The following is a 22,975-nucleotide window of genomic DNA, read 5'->3' as shown; positions in this document are numbered from 1 at the left end:
GGAGCTGCTCTATTTAACTACAGGCCTACTGGTATATTGTATTTTGACATAACCTTGTTTTAGAAGGTGGGTTTAAAAATGTGTAGCCTGACGTGGTGAATGGAGATTTCAAGAAAAAAATAAGATTATCATTATTATTTTTATGTAATATTTTTTATCTTTTTTATTTTATGTTATTATTTTTGATAGGCATCAAATCAGAATTTTTTTTCAAATTTTCTAGAGGTCATTGTCATTAAGATGGGTCTGGGTCATCCATTAAAGTATTAAATGAAATGTCTGACAGGCATGACCTGCTATGAACACCTTTATCGCTCAAATTTAGGAGAACATTCGTATTTTGTTCACTTTTACCAGTGAATTTGGTACTTTTCTCTGGTTTTAACTGGTTTAAGCTGTATCCGGGCTATACCATTGCAAACAGGCAGTGGGTTATGTTATAAGCAGCATGAACTTGAGCAGAAAATTTGAATGTTCCCGCGCAGCAGCAGATGTGACCATACAATAGATGGGGCCCACGAGTTGAATAATTGAGTCCAATTTGAATAACTGTCGCACGTCTGACGCGTGCAAGAAATACCCCAGCTTTCCCAGGCTTTGCAGGAAAACCGTTGGCAGCCCCTTCCCAGTTCAATAGGGATTTAGCTTCTCATTGCTTGAAGTTGTGGGAGCGTCTTTAACGAACTCTGGGAAAAGACCCCAGATCACATACACATGATTAAATCCTGTGTTAGAACCCTTCACTACAGAGCTGTAGGTTGCACCTGCACCAAAGAAGGGTTGGGTAAATGAGGTCCAGACATAAAACACAAACTGGTAAATAAATAAATAGATAATTGATAAATAAACATCCTTTCAAAATCCAGAAATTGTGTGTAGGCAAATTAAGCAAACTGTGGGCTCATCTTTTTACTAAACAAAAAAAAAAATCACTGTAATTAAATTCAACTTATTAATATGCTACACTTAATTGTGTCACTACTCTTCAGGGAGTCCTGCCTGGGTACATATAAGCCGATTGAAAACAAACAAATAATAGTATGCCTCTTTGAAAATATATGCAACCTAATAAGACGCCTAATATGATATTGTTCAAACCTTAGGCCTTATTATATAGGCCTATATTTTTTATCTGCACGTAGGCCTAACATTCCTCTAATGGAAGACATATAGCCTATGGCATTGATGTAGCCCCCCCCCCAAATCGTGTCAGGGAGTTATTATTGTCCATTTCCTTTAGGGAATTGTACAATTAGTCAGACCGCTCGTGGGAATTTCCCCTCTCCTCCCCCAAATCGGCGCGTGGTGTCTGTGACAGTTGGACCGATGCAACAGATGGGCCAGAGAGGCACGCGCCGAGCACGAGACTCGCCCATACCCCCACCACCCCCACAGCAAAGCCACCCACATCAGGCCGAAGCCTCTGAAGCGGAAAAAACGATCAACCTAATCTGACAGTGAAGAGGAAGAAAGTGCGGAACCTGGCGCGAGGCTGCACGTTTTCTTATTATGACGTTGGCTCCCAAAGTATCCCGTGAAAATAAAAGAAACCCTCAAATAGATGTTAACCTATAAACACGAGGGAGCTCGACTGGCATGAATTTCAACAGCCCTCCTATTTTCAGTGTATAAAGCCTTCAAAGCAGTGAAATTAATTGTCCATTGATTTAATAAAAAAGGTGCGTTACTTCACTTTTTTTTTTCAAATAATTGTATTATTATGTTTAACGTCCAAACGTGATATGCGATATACAGTGATTTAGAGAAGCCAATAGAAAATGATGACTCGGCACCTGAACACCTCCGCAGGTGCAGTTACCTTTGTAAATATGAAGCTTTCCTGCCACCGTTTGGTGATCAAAAGTATTGCAGTTCATCACAACGTCAGGCTCATGAAAATATGGGTATCCGCTAATACCATATCCAGCAAGACTTACTTATAAAACTCTGGGCTGGCCTTGTCTGAACGACAGACTAATATGGCAATGTGTTTGGAAGTGAAAGCTGCGCAGAGAAACGTTTTACCTGAGTAGACTTGTTATTATTTAACTTGTGATGTGTAGGCTTTGACTTATTCTCCCAGTCCTGTATTCAAAATTTTACGCCAGTAAAAGAATCCAAGTGTTATAGCCTACCATATATTACATTATTGGATTATTGTTAAGGACACATCAACGCATACGCAGCATTTTCTTGTTGTAGCAGGGCGATGTGGAGCTATACTGTTAGGAATCTCAATAACAAATCATTATATAGAGGCTGATAACACACTGTTTTGTACATAAAATCTTAACCTGCAAAATAACTACTGACGTTAGATTAGTGGAGTTTATATATGTTCAAGAGTAGAGTAGGCTATATGTATAAAGTTAGATACAGTGGGGAGACCCAGGTAAAGTACATGTTTGTACATTGCAATTAAAATATTTGCATTACCACCCATTTATTTTCCAGAAGTAATTTGTTCCAATACATAAAGACCAGAAATTCTTTGTAACCACAACCATAGCAAAATAGCAAACACTAAACTTCAACTATTGGTTAAGAATAAACGTATTATATTGTGGTATACTGTCTCAGTAGCTACACAGAAAACAATATCGCTTTATATCAAACAAAGCAGAAAATTCTCAGGTATCATTTGTAATAGACTATCAGTTAAATGTGTTACAGGTGATACGCCATATTCTGTGACCTGAACAGGATTTTCACGGTTAGGGGGCAACAGCTCCTCAACAAGATTCTGGACGTCTGTAATTCTTCACTAACCTAAACAGACAAACACAAGCATAACACAAATTCAGAAGCTCAGTTTTGCACAAGGCCACCAGATGGACCCCTACAGGGTGCACACTGGTGTCCAGTGATGCTGATTTCAGAGCCACATGTTAAATTAATGGAGCGAGGCTGCATGCAAACGAGACTGGGCGTGTGTTCAAAAAGCCCATTTCTGAATTAGTGTTTAGCCGTGGGTCTATACTTGACTGACACCCACCACCACAGTTGTATAACTTTGTCTGTCGGGCTACAGACTCAGAGTTTTAAGTAGCCTGCTCGTACTGCCCCTTTAACTTCTGAGCCGATTTTCAGAAAGCAACAACCTGTAACAGGCTCAGCGTTCCTCCCCCTGATGGATTATTTAACAGGCGCTGAGTCCCATGTCGCCATCTGCTATTGGAAGAAAAACACTGCGGAATATTCTCTGAGGCACAAGATAGACTTCAGCAAACAGAGTAAACAAAATAATTAAATGAAAATAGTTTAGGCTACAGGACCACAGAAACTACACTAAACCTTTGCAACAGGTGTTGAGCATCCTGCGGGCGTTAGAGAGAAAAGAGGCGGACAACGGAGCCACATCGGCGGGCAGAACACAGGCAGCTTGGTTTGTCACTCAGATGAAGAATGGACTGAGTTTTATTCCAACATGTAAAAGGCTTGGCATATTAAAATGTGTGTGAACGGAAAAGGATCTTTCTTTTGACCGTTTGGCTCTGGGATGATGTGGAGCGATAACTGAGCTTTCCCACAAAATTAACCAGGTGACTGAGGTGATCTGAAGCTTTGCAGATACATGGCTGACCCCATCCGCGCGGTGAACTGATCGGGCTCGACGCAGGCAACCAAACCCAGGAGTCGTCCAACCCGCAGCAGTCATGGTGGTGGAGGAGGACAGGACGCTGCTCGCCGCAAGGCAAGGGGACGTGCAGACTCTCAAAGTGCAATTAGCGGCAAAGGCGCTCACCAGCGACGTCAAGGACGTGCTGGGGGCTTCGCCGGTCCACCACGCAGCCCGGGCCGGGAAACTAACCTGCCTGCGTTTCCTGGTAGAGGAGGCAGGACTGCCGGGCAACTGCCTGGCGAACAACGGGGCAAGCCCGGCGCATGACGCAGCAGCCACCGGCAACCTGGCCTGCTTACAGTGGCTGCTGACACAGGGTGGATGTCGGTCGGAGGTGAGTGATATGACCTGGGAGCCATTTCTCTGATGTGGAGCCCGCCTGCCCCCCCGCACCCTGCCCCCCTTTCACCTCAGCAACTGGGGGCCAGTTGATTTAGGGTATATTTTAAATAACGTTACATCTAAAACGTACACGTTATCTAAAAGACTTATAAAACAACATTTAGACCATCATGATACACTAAACCCATAGTAATAAAATTCAAGAGGTACAGCTACACATTTCACATGGTGTTTTTGTGTTGCAGTTCAAAGAGGAACTTCCGCAAGAGGTCAGTTGACCACAAGGCCAATAAATATGGTTTAATCTATATAATCATGATGCCATTAGTTCACATCTAGTGCCCAAATGTCCTTTTATCAAGCACTGACCCCTATCAAAGAAAAGAGATATGCACAAGAGCCTGGATGCTTTTTTTTGTCATTGTTTTGATGACGTATTGAAAGACAGCACACTCTGAGGAATAGAAAATAAAGAAATTCAATTTAAACTCACAAAACCTCAGCACATGTAAAATACTGGTGGGCATTAGAAAACGTTAGAGTAGCCCTCTGAACTTTGTGACTTTTGTTCTGGTTTGAGTTTAAAACTCACTTCCTCGTGTTCCCATGGCAATGAAGTATGCAAAACTGGATTTGCAAATGTGATATCCTTTATACAGCACATATAGTAACTCATGAAGGGCACAATTAGAAATGCAGGGGAAGATGTTTGGTAAGGAGTTTAAAGGAGGAGGATTAAACCTTATGAGCCCTTATGACTGAATTACCTCATTCCCATGTCCCGGCTGGTAGTAAGATGCAAAGTATTCACACCAGAAGAAGGAATGCAGCAGTAATACAGTTCTACTTTACTGCTCTCTGAAGTATTAGTTTAGTTTATAGTTGCATATATTTACCAGCATCTGTATCCATTATAGTCTGATGTGCCTCCAATTCTATTGGTCAGCCATCCATATATCTGCTTATATGATGCAGAGCATGCTTCAAGGTATCCCAGCATGCTTTGGGTGAGAAGCTGGACATGTCCACAGTCTATCACACATAGGGAGACACAACATTCACAATTACTGGCAACTTAAGATTTTCCAGTTTGCCTAACCTGCACATTTGTTTTGACTGTAGAAGGAAACCCATGCAGACATAGTATGAAGACCATGCAAACGTCACACAGATGAGACCCAGCCAGCTACATCAGTTTCATCCCCATGACCGTCTTGGTCTGAGGTGACAGTGCTCATGACTAAGCCACCGGGCTGCTGACCCATATTATGTCTTCTCTTACTCTAAAACGATTTAGACTGAACACAACACAAACAGGAGAACCCGAGTTAATCAGGCACTCAATCTGACCTCCACTAATCTGTGATTCTGAATTTGAAACACAGTAATAAAAGCTCTATCATCTGTTTGATACTGTCTCCATTACTTTTGAGGGCTGCCTGACAGACAGCAGAAGAGCGTCAAAGAGCTCCCCACGCCAACAGACCTGATAAGATACTTGGCTGACATTTACTCAAACCTATCAATTACTACTTGCAGTGTAATCTACTTGATGGGTCGTCAATGCTAGCTTTCACTTTTCACCATTGTGTCTTTTGCTTTTTGTTACTGCACTCTGATCCCGATTTTATCTTATGTAAATGATGTTCATTTGAGGCACTCCACTGCCTCAGAATACAGATTTAACTTCTTTGTTGACAAGAGAAGCATGCAAATACATTTCTTTCTATTTTCTGTGTTATCTATTGGCCCATCTCTTGACACAAGGAACAAAAGTATGTTACAGTTAAGTTTTAAAAGGAACATGGAAGCCGTTACCTCATGTGTTTGGGTTGCATGAGAGCGTTGCAAAAGCTATAATCTGTGTGTCTTTTAGAAAACCTTTAGTCATTTAGGTATTTTGGCTTTAATATCTGGGAGTAATGCAGCAAGTTAGAAGCTCAAGACATACTAAGTTTTCACATGAAGAATGTTGTGTGTGTGGCCAGTTTTTACAAACAAGGTATGCATTTATGTTAAACTCAAATATGCCTGCTACTCCTTATACACTTCAGAAAATCACAGTGTAAACAGTTTTGAGCACTGAAAGAAATTAACCAGCAGAATCATTCAAACTACTGTATGTAAACAATACATGATACATCAACCTTTATGAAAATGTTATATGACCCATTCATCTCACACAGCACAACACATTCTATGATCGATTCCCTTCATTTCAACAGTGAACACTAAAAGACAGCAGCCAATGACAAAAGCTCGTTCCTAAAATAAACTGTGGTGGAGCAGCACCAGTCACTGATACAGTTTGCTAGCTTATTAACATGACTTTGCCCTGATCTCTGGATGCCAACCACTGCAAGTTTCAAGGTAGTAAAGTTAGCATATCAATAAAGAAGCATTGTAAAGATTGGACATTTGCTGGAGGGTGCTGAGAGATTAAATCCTGATGTCATAATGTGGACTCAAACTAGGAGCAGGTTTCTACAGGAACCTACAGCACTGTATATTTTACACTTCACTACAATCTAATACAGTACCCCTTGGTATTGCCATTTTGCACCACAAAATTATTTTGATTATTAGCTTTTTTTAATGGAAAAAATGAATGGGAAATTGAATGTCAGAACTGCATATTTCAGCTCTATTCCTCTTTTGCTTGATTGACAGCACAGGGACAGTTCCGGTGCCACCGTTCTCCACCTTGCGTCCCGCTTCAGTCACCATGAGGTCACTGACTGGCTGCTGAAGAGTGGCGAGGTGGACCCCGGGGCCTCCACCGACACAGGCGCCCTGCCTGTTCACTACGCTGCTGCCAAGGGAGACCTGCCCTCTCTCCGACTGTTACTGGGGCACAGCCCAAAGTAAGAGCAACGTGGTTTTGTCTTTAGTGCCGTCTGTGAGCTTCTGAACTCTCAGTGTGATTTACAAGTTGCTGATTTCTTGTTGCTGTTGTCTAATAGTGATTTAATATGGTAACTTTAAGTTGATCTTTAGAGCACAAGCTCTAAAAGCAGGCCGGGTTTCATTGATTGAGTGCCTAAAAGATTTTATCTAAATATATCTTTTTCAAATTAAGTGATTTTTAGTAATACACAAGACACAGTGGTATTATGACTTCATGATGGTGAGCATCCATATAACTGATCAGTGCTGGTCTCTAGAAGTTACTTTCAATCGTCATCGTTATATTAGTCGCATCCTCTGTGGTTAGTCATTGTTCCATCTTGTCAAAGAGATTTTAATGAAAGAGATTACTGAAAAAGTGAATTTAAAATAAAAATCTGAGGTTGTTTCTTAGCTGGAAAAACAGCAGTTAGGAAGACAGTCGTGTTAACTGTTTAACAGATATGCTAATCAATATTCGATATAAAATCATTACCACATTATTAGTTATTTGTATTACATATACAGTGGGATATAAAGCTAAACGCTCATGTACTACTTTACTCACTACTATGTTTTTCTCTGGGGCCCTTCAACATCCCCTTCACCTGTGAAGACTGCAGTGCAAATGTGATTTTAAAAGAGCCTTTTATTGTTTGTTGGCTCTCGTCAGTTTTCTCCTCATGTTTGTAACTGAGACAGGTTGCAGTAGATCCACTGTTCAGATTCAGATTTCAGACTGTTGGTACTTGAGCAGTCTGACATTGATAAATGATCTACAAGACTTCAAAAGGTCAACAAGGCAACTCTTTTCAGATGCTTACCAAATAAATCAGGACTGATGTAGTTACAGGCGGAGTTTTCGTCAGTCGATCAGCTTTGGGCTCTTGGGCAATCCAAATACTTTGTGTTCAGATCCCATTAAGAAAAAAAACTCTTAGTGGTTTTGCTTTCCAAATTAATGCACACTACCACAACCCTTGTGTGCTGCTTACGTAATGCAGCTAGAATCATTTCCATAATGTTTACACAAGTCTGTAGAGCTGCATGACAGCCATGTCAACAATCGAATGAGTCTGTGATCTAATATTTTGTCAATTGCAAAATTAGGTACTATGTATGGCTGCAACGCTCATCTTCATCTCATTTTCTTGATTAATTGTTTGGTCTATAAACAAACAGAACAGAAAAATGCCCATCACAACATCCTAAACACAATGTGACATCATTGTCCAACAGTCCAAAATCCAAAGATATTCAATTTACTATAATGCTAGACCAAGAAAATCATCAAATTCTCTATTCTCTAACTATCATCAAGTGTTTGTGTGTGTGTGTGTGTGTGTGTGTGTGTGTGTGTGTGTGTGTGTGTGTGTTTGTGATTACCCCTTGATGAATATCATCCCTAATCAGTGCAGTGTCAGACCCACCAGTGCCCTGTAGAGATAATGCCCTCCCATATGGACCATTGCATCTCCAGGACACGGATGAGGCGATAGAGCGACTGAATTGGCCTTTCTGGGACGCAGTTGTAAGGAAAGGATGAGCACAAACCAACACCGCACTCTTATAAACACTCTTTATAAGCAGCAACCAGGTCATTTGCAGGTAATATCTGCTAAAAAAAAAAAAAAAAAAAAAAAGGAGGCATGGTTAGGGTCACCGCACTCCCATTTTTAAAGTAATTTAAGTGCAAATTTGGCAGCATCAGTGCACCAGTATTCAATAGTTGTTACGCAACTTTGACCAAATGTCAGAAGTTAGCATACTAGTTAGTTACTGTATCATCAGTATTGAGAAAAAAGGTACATTGAAAAAGCTCCTCAGTTAGATGCAGTACAAACCTAGCTTCAAGTGAGATATGGGAAAATATGCAGCACTGTTGTATAGTGTATTATCATCAGATCACTGTGAATATCTAAAACGTTAGTCGCTGGAGTAAACACTGATCAGCTCCATGTTATGACACTTAATCTTTACAGTAGTTGTCTGAATGTGTTTGTTTGATATTTCAATATGGCTGCATTACAGCAATACATACAAAACTGGCACATACAGCGAATGAACAGTCCAGTGACTTGCTCAGGAGCGTCTCAGTAGCATGGCTGTTGACTGGTGCCTCCCTACAGAGAGTGGTGAACAATGAATATTTTTTAAACTTTAATGAAATCTTTCTATCTTAGTGATAGTGAAGTGAATTCAGGACACAAACAGATCCCTCCAGCTAACATTAAGTAGACAAGACGATTGGCCTCATTTGTTTTTCAGATTAGCATTATTGATAGCACCTGTCGGGTTATAAGATAATAAAAAAAGGAAAATATGATCAATAAGACAACCTAATTATGAACAATGCTCACTAACTGCTGCCATAAAGAAATAGAAATGTCATGAATTTATGACTTAGTCTTCAAGCTGAACAGCCTTGTCTGTTGAATAGCTTTAGCTCTGTTGATCTTAGCAGGATGAGCAGCTTGTCAAGGCACTAACCTTGTGCTCTGCACCTCCAATATTGTTTGGTTGCACCCCAGACAGGTGCATAGCTGCTGAAAATTTAATGAGCCTCAGGGACATGGTAGCTCCCTGATAGCTAGGCCCCATTCACTCTCCTCCACCACCACTCCCACTGTTGCTGTTTACCACCATCTCCACGGCGACACACAGTAGCGCCAACCGGCGATAAGATAATGAGGAAAACAAATCCGTTTGAATAGACGGGCCGCTTTCTAGTCACTAGCCTCAGGCATTGTTTAGAACTGAACTTTGCAGGAGAGAGATAGCATTCTTGTTTCAGGGGTTATTACAAGCTGCAAATTTGTGTCAGCGAATTTTAAGAGGTAATTGGACGGCTCCGACTGTCTTACTTGAAAAATCAGAAGGACAACATGACCCCCTCTGTTACATCATGACTTTGCTAAATGGGAGCCTATTGATGGTACAACATAATGAGATGCACAGAGGTAAAAGTACACATACTAACAGGTAGTAAACATTAAACAAGCAACACCAACTACATTTGAGGTCTGTTGTTGCATTTTCTGATTATTTCAGAGCATTTTTGGTTTCACACCGTTAACCCTGACACAGCCCTAAACAAGACCCTGAAAATCCTCTATGCAAGAGCTCATACTACCACCTAGGCTTTGAACAATATGGACTTTCGAAGGCTGGTACTGTAGACTGGTTTGATGGTTTATTTATATTTGATATCTAATATGTATATCTTTAGCCAATCCGACCTTTTCATGACAAAAGGATTTCAGGAGTTTCCCCCTGAGTTTTATTCTGAACTAAAACCAACCCCTGAAACTCACAAGTAAAACTACAACTACCACATCTATTCATAGGTTGGGTACAAAAATATATACGTACAAAAGATTAGTGCTGGTTTAACCGTACTTGCAGTACCCAGTTTTGTTATAGTATAGTTATTGTATTTGGATCAAACTATTTCAAATGTGACACACAACAGATGGGTTTTCTTTTGAATGACATGTGCACAGGTCAAAAGCACCTGAGACAAGTACTCAGGTACCATATCATAAAATTACCATAAAATGTCTGCAGTATTCAGCTGTCTGCAATGTTGTACTCATTAAGCAATCACAAATGTTGTGTGTGTGTGTGTGTGTGTGTTACAATTGGCAAAGCACAGATACAGATTTGCTTCCTGATATTTTCGTGTTTGTTAGATTTATAAGCTACCTCTTTTTTTGGTATTGGTAGCTCGTTTGTCCGTCCATCCCAGAGAACCAAAACCAACAGGCTCATGTGCTGTGTCTCTGCTGATAGCCTCCGTACACAAAAGACTGAATGAATGAGAGGGGGTGAGCAAGAGAGAGAGAGAGAGGCTACAGGCAGGTTATGCAAGCAATTAGTGCAGATTAAGATCTTTGGCCAAACCATAATTCCAGCATGCAGTTGAGAAGGGTAGACTTCTGCATTAGGATATTCTGGGAGGTTAGCTGTCTAAACACACAAGGTGGATTCGCAGGAAAATCACCAGTCTTCTAATTTCTTATTTAGTCTTTTCTCACTTCTCTCATGTAAAGAGCAGTTGCTGAAACAGGAATATGTACTGTATAACTCAAATGGTTCATACAGTCCAGCATTTATATTTATACTGACTTATTCCAAAATCCTGTACTGTATCCAAGTAGCTGATGTAGTAGCAAGGCAAAGCTTCAGTGCTAGCACAGATGAGAAAAGACAGAAATGTCAAGACAATTATTCATAAAGATGAAATAATAAAGTAATTAAGATAGCTGTTAAACATGAGAAGTTTTTTCTCAGGATATGAGAACCCTATCTCTTCTCTGAAGGTCATTTGTGTTGTGAAGAATTTTGTATGAGCCTCTAAAGTCAGCCTGATGCTTATTGTGTATCGATATAGCAGCTCACAAAGAGGTCCAATTAGTGCTCTTACAAGCTTTGAGTTGTTGAGTGGTTAGTTCTTAAGTTAGGTGGCGTCCAGCATTACGTTTAGACATGGAGAGTAAGGGGTAAATAGGTGAGTTTTTCACTCAGCCACTGGCTGAACTGCACTTATTTTCTTCAGCACTAATCTTCTTAATAACTTCTTGGTACAAGTTGGATAAAAACCCCTCTCTGTTCTCTTTTACACGGCAAGAGGTTTAAACTGAGAAAATTTAATGTAAGATGCCAAGAGTTTAGGCAAAGGGCCCACAGTATTACAACTGTTGTAAGAGTATTGTTAGAGTTGCAATTCTTAAAGTGAAGGATTCCTGGTCCTCTACAGGTTTCAAAACTAACTAGGTACTTGCAAACACAAAGCTGTTTTATGTAGTTTTGATTATGTGTAGCTTCAGTGGGAAAAGATACCCTAAAACCCCATCAAATGTCCTTGTGTGTCCCAACAGGTTTCTTGTCTGTGTTTTGGGGCTCTGTTGTCAGCAGCTGCAGCCTCTGAAAGAAGAGCTGGATTTTATGTAATAAGTATAATTCCATGATAAAATGTCATACACAAGAAACTTAAGTCACATAGCTAAATGAACAGCATACATTCTCCCACAACATTCTTCATTATTTAGACAGGAAAAGCCATTAAGAAGCTAACAAGCCTTTATCAGGCAAGAAGACCATTAGTGCGACATCAATTACTTTGCTAGTAATGAAGATAACCTTGGTCTTTGTTACCGTGTACATGGGGGGAAGGGAGGGGGCAGTGTACAGACAATTACTGAGGTAAATTACTCTTCGGAGCTGAACTGGAAATATATCAAATGTCTGCTACTTTAAAGAGTGTTTTTTTTTCTCCTTTGAGTGACAAAGTGACTGACAAGGTAGCGCACCTTGCGCCACTTGCTAGCTCTGTTGTCACACAAGGCTAACCTCTTTCTTAGCTCTTTGAAACTTACACCTGTTCTCCAAAAGCACTTTTTTAGTGGAGTGTGTTCAAGCCTCTTCACTGTGGAGAGTTGTGACAAAAGCAGTGTGTGCTTTGTTAGAATCGTATCTGTCTTACCTCAAATACACTCAACTTTGTCACTCTCACAAGTTTGTGGTTAGGATAAAAGACAAATGTAAGCTTCTCTGCTACATGGACCCCTGTGAGCCGATGAACTTCAGCCCACTTTGGTTACACTCATGAATAATTAACCTGTCTGCCCACTTCCTGATGAGAGAATGCAGATTACTTCCCCTTCTTATTTTGAAATATTCAAGATGTGCTTTTTTTCTTTTCCCTCGATCACCCAGACTTCCATTGCTTATTCTAACATTTTTCCTGAAAGACAAGCCTATGCCTACAATTTCCACAGATGATGTTATTTTAAGAATGTGTATCTCTTTTCTGGCTCAGGACCTGATTGATCATAAGCAGATACAGCTTTGCGTCTTAAGATTTGGACAGTGTTGTTTTAATGTAGGGTCTTTAGTCACTAGAGTTTTGGCCTTGAGCCACATCCTTTTGAGGGAAAGTTTGGCAGGGTCATGTTTGTGTCTACAAGATCCACCCCTCCACTTAAGCCCTGCCTCACATTTCCCTCACCTTCTCCACTCCTCTTCACCTACTCAGTCTGTCTTGGCCACTGGCAACCCTCCGTTAAGCACAAAGCAAGTCTGGCAAAGCCAGTGGAGTGATAAGCCTCTTAGGAGACTCACTGCTCATTTGTCAGTGTCCAAATAAAGCACACCCTTATGGGATTTAGTGGGGAAGCACTCGTTCACTCCCTGACCTCCCGCTGTGACTGGAAAGATCTGGGACGAGGAGGGATACAGGCATTGGATGAGCAGTCACAAGGGGGGCGGGGCTAAGGGGCTCCGGAAATGAAGGGGAGCGGGATTTGGCTCAGCGTCACTGCTGTCTGCTCTGAAAATAGCCGTATGTTGACATTGACAAAGGGATGTTTTCCCGTCCCAGTTACCTGTTGCCTTCAGACGACATCTACACATCCAACCATTCAGATGAATCTAAAAACACAAAACATCGGCTGAAAGCTGAAAGAGTATAAGCAATGATTTGTTTGCAGTGTCTCAAGGGTACACAATTTGTGTATTGGCTAATTATGAAAATGAATTTTATGACTATAGACAAATCTGGGTTGTATGCAGAAGTAGACAAGTAGACACAATAAATCTGTCCAGCAGATCATGTAGAAGGTTATATGTTGAAAATATAGTCATCAAATGCCAATAAAATGAAGGTTCAGAATCAGAATCAGAAACTGTTTATTGCCAAGTAACATACATTACAAGGAATTTATAGTCTCAATGAGTCTCAATGTTGAGTTTTACTGTTGAGTGGTAAAAATTGAAGAACTGAAACCAGGTGAAACACTTCCTTTCAGTTCTGGATATAATTTAGGATTTTCTCTGGGCACAAACTGTAATTATAAATTAAGTGACATAAGTTAGTGAATGTCACTGATTCTAGGAATGGTGTTTTGTTTTTTGACAGGCTCTGTAATGGTTTTGCATTCTATTAAAATGTTGCATTGCCATTTGAAACCCAAGCCTTCCTCTTTACTTTATTAGGCCTGATGAATATTGCTGCAAATAATCCATGCTTTCATTGTATTTAAAATATACTGTAGGTTTCACCTCTTCATTCGCTTCTGTGTTGAAAGCCTTTTCAGATGCTCTACAAAAAATATTTGCAGCAACTATTTCAGCAGGAGTCAGCAGATTTTATTGATGCAGGCTTGCATGCAAGTATTAGTTGAACAATTAACTCCTATTTTGTTTCTCCCCAACCATTTAGGTTTCACTGATGAAGGAAGGACAGGCTGCGACATACAACCTCCATCATACACATTTGGTCTCCATGTGTCTCTTCATTTACCTTACTGTTTAATTTCCCCACAGCGTTGTCAACTCCCAAACTAAGAATGGTGCCACGCCGCTCTACCTAGCCTGCCAGGAGGGACATCTGGAGGTCGTCCAATACCTGGTCAAGGATTGTGGGGCGGATCCGAGCATCAGAGCCAATGACGGGATGACACCTCTGCATGCTGCTGCCCAGATGGGCCACAACACTGTCATCGTCTGGCTGGTATGTTGGAATATCAGGACATTATAGATAATGAACTCACTGATGTCTGTGATCAGGCAAATACCCTGTATTTCATATCTAGAACAACTAACACCGGAAGTGCATCATGATTTAACTCTTTAGATTGTCTAAAATCAAAAACTGTATAGAGAACTGTCTGAAATAACAATATAAAAGTTTACTTGCTACATTTACTGCTTTATAATTTGTTTAAAAAATGTAAATAACCCCTAACCCTCTGACCAGGTTTTTACTATTAGAATGTCAAGGCAGATTTTCCCCAGAAGCAGCTTTCATTAATTATTCCTTAAGTTTTAGCAGACGACTGTCACTATCCTCCCTCCTTTAGATGAGTTTCACGGAGATCAGCCTGACAGATAGGGATAGTGACGGGGCCACAGCCATGCACTTTGCAGCCAGTCGCGGCCACGCAAAGGTGCTCAGCTGGCTGCTGCTGCACGGTGGAGAGATTGTCACTGACAACTGGGGAGGGACGCCGCTTCACGATGCTGCAGAGAATGGTGAACTGGAGGTGTGTGTTTGCGTCTTATTTCTTTTACTTATGCAGTGCTCAGAAATAGAGTCTCCAGTCAATTATCCCTCAAAAGTTTATAAATACAGTAAAAAATTTAATATAGTGGCATTTTAGTATTGGAATGTGAAAGCTTTCTGGAGAAATAGTCAAGGCAATGCGAGCAAGAGCAGAGATAATTTTATGAAAACAATATTCACAGATGTCATATGGGAGCATTATGATTCTGTGTGCTCACATATCCAGTCCACAGTGACTTTCACGCTTAACCATCTGTTTTGAATGAATGGCCTTTAGCTTATGGTTTTACCACCACTCAGACCCACTACTTTGACTAACGTTTTGTTATATTTTAACTCTGGTCAGTCAGCTGTTTCAGCACAGGCTTGATGTATTAAATGTAGAGAGCATTGCTTTTTATGTATGATATCTGAGCAACAAGGGTTTGAAACTCAAAGGAAGGACCCAAACGCTGACTTACAGGGTGCTGGTGCAAGTTTTGGACTTGAGAGACCATTAATAAGAAACTGAAACATGAGTCAATATGGCAACACAAAGCTTGCTCAGAGAAAAACAAGCTCAGTCTGGCTTCCACCTGCCACTTGACATCCAGTCAGATGCTTTAAACTGTTTAAGTTTCTTTTGATTTCCAAAAGGAAAAGCTTTAATTTAAGAGAGGAACAGGTTTCCCCCACCATGTAGAAACCACTGAAGTAAAGCAAACCAAACCTACACGAAGTATCCTGCTTTTAGGAAGGATATTTCATTTCCTGTTATCTATAAATGTGACATATAAGCAAGACTATGTCCATAAGCCTATGAATTAGATGGCCATTGAAAAATCAAGTGATATTTTACATCCTCCTGGTGAGGGTGAGGGATATTTTTAGATTCTGAATGATAGTAAATAAGTGTAAATATAATATAATAACCGATTGAGTGGTTTATAAAGAACAGTATATATCTCTTTTACACTGTACTAAAGTGTTGTTTTTTTCTACTGTGTTTTAGTTTATCTTTGGTCATTTTGGTCCACATCTGAGTCATGCAATCAGTCAGCCAATACTTGCCAATACAATGTTTTACACAGTTTCCACAGAACTAATTATCTGAAAGGTTTTGTGTAAATTAGTATTGTATTAGTTAGTATGTACATTGTTACCATCACTGACACTGACACCATCATTTTCTCCATCGTATTTATATCTGACTTCTATCACTTTCTCTGTCCTCTTGTCCGCCTCACGTCACTGTCCAGTGCTGTCAGATCCTCGTGGTCAATGGGGTGGACCTGGGCATCAGGGACCAGGACGGCTTCACAGCGGCAGACCTGGCCGAATACAATGGCCACTCCCAGTGTGCCAAGTATCTGCACACTGTGGAGAACATGGTAAGAGACACAGCTGTGCTCAACATGTCTTGCTGCCATGCATCCTGACCTCTGACCTTTGAAGAGTTCATTCTATCTACTTAGGAAGGAACTTTTTTTTCTACATCATGATCAATATCTCGGACATATTGGATTTTGCTAAAACTTAACTGAATTTGAAACTTGCTATTTAAAAATTCCACTGACCTGCAACCCTTTAGGTCGGTGGTTCCCAACATGGGGCTGGGACACCAAATGGGGGCCCAGGACAAATCTGAAGGGTTAAAATGATTTAAAAGATAAGAAATAAATTTGCCATTAAGTTTATTTTTAACTTTTTCCAAATTAGTTTTCACTGAAATCTCAATGTTTTCATCTTTTTCAGGCCTCTAAAAGTTCTCCACATTTTTTGGTTGAAATATTCATAATTTATGTCCACAGTAACCTGTAACCTGTGACAGGGGGTCATAAGTAGACTTTGCCTCATTTTAAAAGGGTCACGAAGGTTGGGAACCACAGCTTTAGGTGCTACAAAGATTGTTTGTGGAATTATTACACAATATCTTGGACACTGCTGTTCTCATCAAACTTGGAGACATATGTCTTACCGATGTGTTTTTTGCATTTTCGCACACTAATTGGTCTAATGGGATCTCTGCTCTCAAAAGAAGAACGCATATAGTATTTGCTCTAGAAAGAGAACATCCGTGAAGGACGGCAATCAAACTGTTGCCTTGTTTGTTCTATCAATAGCACAAATGCCCAACTTTCACCTCATCCCACTTTGCTTATAAGGTATTATAATATTATATTAGTATAATTATAAGTTGTCATGTCTGCCACAGTGACAACATGTTCCATGACCAAACTGTAGTCTATATTCTGCGCAATAGTCCTCAAACATTTTATTTTAGATATGTCTTACTTAGTTGGTCCCCCTGAGTCAAAATGCAACCTTGGAAAACACAACAAAGACTGTGCACATTGCAGAAAAAAAAACTGTTGTTGCTGAGCCAACATGCCCCTTAACTGACATCACTTTATCTCTGCTAATTACCAGAGCTATTAACACTTGACATACAGTGGCCTCCACGGCTTCAACCCACTGAAATCCCCAGCTGGCCAGCGGAATAATAAGTCCTCCTCACTGAACTCTCTTTGGTGTGTGGGAAACATATTTCCCCCCTCTTGTACTCTTCCCCTTATGGACATTCAGCCATTCAGAGTCCTGCGCTGTGGGAGAAGCAGAGGGCCCCAGAGCTTTTTTGATCAGCTGTGAGATGTTTCATTAGTGTGCAGTAATTAAACTCGTAATTCTGTTCTCCTCATGTAAGTCATCAGGGACTGAGAGGTGGTGGGATTTAAGAACTAATGAATGAACAAGTACATCATTCATATTAACAATAATTCATTTATGTTATGTTGTGTAATGACACTGAACCCTTTTACATCTAAATTAAATGAACCCAACATGTTTTAATAATGAGTAATTACTTAAGAATCTATTGATATATTAATGGTTTTGTTGTTTTTTGTGGAAATTATATCCACATATTGGACAGTCCAGCAAAACAAATATATTGACGCTTATATTCATGAACTGCATCCTCTGACAGAGTGTGGAGCACCGTGTTTTGTCTCGGGACCCCTCAACGGACCTCGAGTACAAGCAGCCGGACTCGGGCCTCTCGTCCCCAAACACCACCATGCCCCCTGCCAGCCAGGCAGCACCGTTCGACATCAGTTCACCATCCAGCTCCCTGTCCAACTACGACTCAGCCAACTCCAGCCAGTCCAGCACTGGGGAGAAAAGGAGCAGCTTAACAGCGTCACGAGGCCCGCCCGCTCAGCTAAACACAGTCGCACACACAGGTCTGCATCTAGTAAAAATAATAAACTTTACTAGACTTTACACTTTAGACTAGAATTTTGTATAAGGTGAACTGGTAAAGTAACTCAAAATATACTTTGTATGATATCTTTCCTTTTATTTAATTCCAAATAATGACTTCCTTCTGTTTTAGATTGAAATATCAACAGCTGATGAGCAGTCAAATATATATAGTTTATCAGGTCATAATCACAATATTAGGTGAAACAAGCTCTGCTGTCTTCAATCATTTAGCCATAAAATAGCATATAACAGCATCTCAGTAATGGTGGAACTGTGCTATTTACTGAAGCGACGCTAATGTCATGCAGCAGTTTGCTTCCTCTTGTTCTATGTCATTGGCGCATGGTATACAGGTGCTGCACCCTAGTGGTCTGTGCATTTGCATGGAGAGGTGGACCATCATTAGAGTAACTCATGTTTCTCATTCATGTTTGAATGGTGTAACAAATGGAGCAAATGTTGAAAGGTTACTTTACTTTAGTTTTGTTAATTTAAATCAGCAAAGATTGGGTTCTTGTGAGAAAACTCAGTAAGTCAGTCTACATTAAACCTGCTTACATGGGCCGTGTCTTTGTCACAGGTGCATCAGAATCGGCCATCTCAGACATGCAAGCGTACATGGACATGCTAAACCCGGACATTGGCTCTGACATGCCCAAGAACAATGAAATACCTGCTGATGCCACCTCCAAGCCCCCGCCACCACCGGCCTATCCACCCCCACCTCCCCCACAGTCTCCACCGCCGCCACCCCCACCCCCGAGCTACCCAGCGCCACAGCCCCCTCAGGAGCCGTCGTCAGCGGAGTTCTTGAAGGTGAAAAGCAACTTGCGGCATGTGGAGAGCAACACCGGCAAAATGGAGGTAAGGACAGAGGTGGTGAGCTCCTGCTTGAGCTCAAAATATGAAGCTGTTTGTAAGTCGAGCCTCAGAGCTGCGCAGAGATGTCCTAGCCATTACATTTTAATTATTTGTGTTTGTCCATCAAATGGTTTCACTGTGCAGAAATAGTACGGTCTCACCCTCTGGCTTATTTGTAGTATAAAGACAAGCAAACAGACAGTGTAGTAACTCCTTGTCTTTCTTATATGGGATGATGCGTGGCATGTGGAAGTATATTAAACACAGTAGGTTAGGTAATTGTAGCTCAAAGTAGCCGTTATGCTGAGCCTGTGACATGATGAATGATATGGAACAATCCTAAAGAAGCAGAAGGACCAGGATGTTTGGGATAAATTGGCCATTAGCTGCTATTTTCCCTTGTGTCTAATCAGTTGGGCTACTGCTCTTGTGTAACAGCGTGCCTTGTCTGGGTGTCCACAATGATGTTATTGTGTTAGCACAGCTAACGAGGCTAACAAAGACGCTCATTACTGTGGCAGGTCCTCTGGGTTGACACACACAATGGTTGTTGTGATGGATTTGATCTTAATTCCAGTAATTAATCTGGCGTCAGATCACTCAAAGGTGTGTTTAAAGAGCTGACAAGGAGCAGCAATTAAAATTGGCATCAACATTTGTTTCAGTGTTGCCTCTGGTGGTTCAGCGCTGCTGCGAAGTACATTAAAACTTGTTAAGTTGTTGCTAATTGAGTTGTTCAGAGAGCATTGTAATTCCGACAAAGATAACCAATCAGAGATCACTTTCACCTCACGAAGAACTGAATGTAATATTATTTAATGTGAATTTAATGTGACAATGTTTAATGTCTTCTAGTATGATGATAGTGAGACACAAGTCTCTTTCCAGTCCAATGAACAAAGTTGCTTTAGCTTCAACCAAACACTACAAATGTGATATTTTTAATTCTTCAAATAATTTGTTGTAGTCTTAATTTTATTAAGTTCTGACAGTATAGCATAGCAAATATTGTCTGAAATAATGTTTTTTATTTTGCACCTCTAATTCAGTCAAATGAATGGTTGTCAGTGCTGTACTGTTTCATCTAAAAGCAGAAGTACATGAAGTATATGAAGTCAGGGAGCTGCAGAACCAGCTGATTTGCAGGAAAGACAGACAGAAAGACTGTGTGTATAGATCTGCAATGCAAAGCCAGCTGTTGTAGCTGTAGTAAAGTCCACAGGTAGAGATAGTGTGCTGTCTCCAAGGTGAGCGCTGTGTGTGTGTGTGTGTGTGTGTGTGTGTGTGTGTGTGTGTGTGTGTGTGTGTGTGTGTTTGTGTGTTTGTGTGTGTACGCATGCGCCATCAGCCATATGGGAGAGAGTTTTCAATTAGTGCCACCCCCTCTTCTCAGGCCGGTACCCAGGTGACCAGCCCGGGGCACGCCCTCATTAACAATTTATCCAAAGCCAGTACTCAGAACACTTGCAGACATGCGTGCACACACACACACACACACACACACACACACACACACACACACACACACACACACACACACACACACAAACGCCCACAGTTAAGATCAGTGTGTACCATATACATTGGGAAAAACAATCTACCTTGGGCGCCATAGTAACAGGGAACAGAAACCTCATACAGGGACACAGGCGATCAGATGGACCAATCTCACAAGCTGTAAAAGTATTACAACTTGGTGTGTACTCTTACTATTGACTCACTAAAAGACATAGTAGGACACCTGTTGAATGCAGTTGTGAGAGAGAGTTTTTGTTTTGTTTATGACTACATACTGTAGGCTTTCTCTGCTGCTGCTTCTCTCACCTCATTTGTCTGTAGTTGCTTTGACTGAAGTCAAATGTTTCATGTAGCTACTCCACACGAAACATTTGCTTCTCAAGTTTTTTTATTCTTTAGAACTACTGTAGTCCTTCCAGAAATCTTGAACTTTGAGATCACCCGCGATTAGTATTTTTTCCCCCCAGTTATTTGCAGCTAATTCGGGGCACTGAAGGATAGAATTTTCTGATACTCCTACAGCCTGAGAGATTTGAGTGGGTGATTAGGGCAGTACCTGGGTCTTTGTGTTTTGCATAAGAGGCCTTGGACAGGGTTGGGGAGTGGTTGGTCTGCGGGCCGGTGGTGACATCATTGCCACTACTGTGGCTGGCCCAATTATTACTTAGTTATTGATGAGGCCTGTGGGTAAAGTGAGAGGGCAGGTAGAGTGACAGGCGTAGCGCTGAGCGGAGAGGAGGTAACACTCTGGATTTGGTGACAGCTACTCTCTGTGCTCCGCCGGGTTTTGTGGATGAGTTTCTGTTCAGAAAGGAGGAGAGCTGCAGGAGAGGATTCTTAACGCTAAGGTAAGGGGTTAAGAGGAGTAAGAAAGCTTTGTTGTTACCAGTGGCAAAGGAGATGTCATGTAGAAGTTTGTGCTGCAGATACAGCAAAGACATTTCAAGTTGCTTTGCGTCTTTTGGCTAATCTCCAGGTTCTGGAAGTGCTTGAGCTACTATATGGTTACGTTGAATGTGTTGCATTTGTTATATTCTAATTTGCCATTCTGTTGTAATGGGTTGTTGTAAAGTATGAATGTAACTTTTTACTCATTTTAAAATGACACAAACAGCCTGTCTGTGTCATGGCCATTAATAATCTGAGGCTTTTGGAAAACCATATACAGATGTGATTAACCATGTCAAACCGCAACCAGGCTAAACAACCTTTGATAATGCAAACAAAAACATGACACTGTAAAAACAACTATACAACAATGACTTTATGCTGACAGACAGATCTGTATAATGGGAAAATGGCTGTCTGTCTATGTGTACACTTGTATGAGGGAGGGGAGGGGGCAGCTAAAATGCTTTGTACATTTGCTATTGTTGGCCCACCTCCCCAGGGGATGACAATCAAACCATCAGTAGCTCTCCCCTGCTCACATTACCCTCCCACCTGATGAGTGCTCAGGGACCATTTCTTTGACAGCAGACATGAGTCAATACAACTAAACAGGCTTATAAGAAGTCAGAACATGACACCACAAGAGGAGGAGAGGTCAGGGATCAGCTCTAAATTATTTCCACTTAAGTTAACAATTGACATCTGCTTGACGTCTGAGGCTCTTGTCTGGCTTTCGTGAAAAGTCATGGCGTCGGTAAGCATTAAAATGTAAATTAAAGCAAGTCTGACGCTGATTCTGTGGATTTGAAAGGCAAAGTAACTATTGCTATGATGGCTAAGGCACGCTTGTAGCTGACAGCTTTCAAGGACAATTGTTGAAAATATACAATAATAAGGGGCCTTCTTTTTCACATTTGCACAGCATTTTTTTAATACTTTGTTATAAACACTTAATGTGTAGGAAAAGATTTAATACAAAGTTTTTTGAGCCGAGCACTAAATGCAAATGCAAGGCTTTTTGCATTAGGAAAATGTACCCTCAGATTGACCTGAAGAAGCATGTTTGTCATTATGGCTGCTCCAAATGCAAGGTGAGCTGCTGATGGCTGGTTCCTCTGAAATGCATAGTTCAATATCCTTTACGGCTCCAGTTGTCTGAGATAGATGTCAGAGCGGAAAGTGAGAGTGCTCAACTCAAAAGGGCTAAGTTTAGTGACCTCTGGCCCTGCTCTGTGAACAGAAAGGTCTCTCTTACGTTTGTGGAAAAACTACATGTGAATTCTCTTCTCTTCTCTGAACCCACAGTGTTTACATGAAACATGAATGCTAACGTTTCACTGGAACTGAATTAAAGCCTTGTTCAGTTATTCAAATAAGGCTGCTTTGGTCACACGGGAGAGATAATCTGCCAACAAAAGCTACAAAGGCATGTTTTAGTGTGTTGTCCCACAAATGACAAGCTCATTTCAAAAGCACTGTTTAACCGTATTATAACCATTTCCTGCCATTCAGCTCACAGTATTTCTAAAACGTCAATATAGTTATTT

The 22,975-nt window shown here is 40.9% G+C and overlaps 1 protein-coding gene across 1 annotated transcript in view; it reads left to right on the top strand.

Moving 5' to 3' along the window:
• The first annotated feature begins 3,656 nt into the window (after nt 1-3,656).
• The window catches only part of espn (espin), a 40,503-nt gene continuing 21,184 nt past the window's right edge, over nt 3,657-22,975 (top strand). Inside the window, exons 1-7 of the mRNA XM_070910854.1 lie at nt 3,657-3,956; nt 6,635-6,828; nt 14,177-14,363; nt 14,713-14,895; nt 16,154-16,285; nt 17,881-18,136; nt 18,739-19,022. Coding sequence (XP_070766955.1) covers nt 3,657-3,956; nt 6,635-6,828; nt 14,177-14,363; nt 14,713-14,895; nt 16,154-16,285; nt 17,881-18,136; nt 18,739-19,022 — 1,536 coding nt within the window. The remainder of the gene's footprint in view (nt 3,957-6,634; nt 6,829-14,176; nt 14,364-14,712; nt 14,896-16,153; nt 16,286-17,880; nt 18,137-18,738; nt 19,023-22,975) is intronic.

The sequence above is a fragment of the Enoplosus armatus genome, chromosome 8 (genome assembly GCF_043641665.1).
Source record: "Enoplosus armatus isolate fEnoArm2 chromosome 8, fEnoArm2.hap1, whole genome shotgun sequence".
NCBI classification, from domain to species: domain Eukaryota; kingdom Metazoa; phylum Chordata; class Actinopteri; order Centrarchiformes; family Enoplosidae; genus Enoplosus; species Enoplosus armatus.
This window is presented reverse-complemented; position numbering and strand designations above follow the sequence as displayed.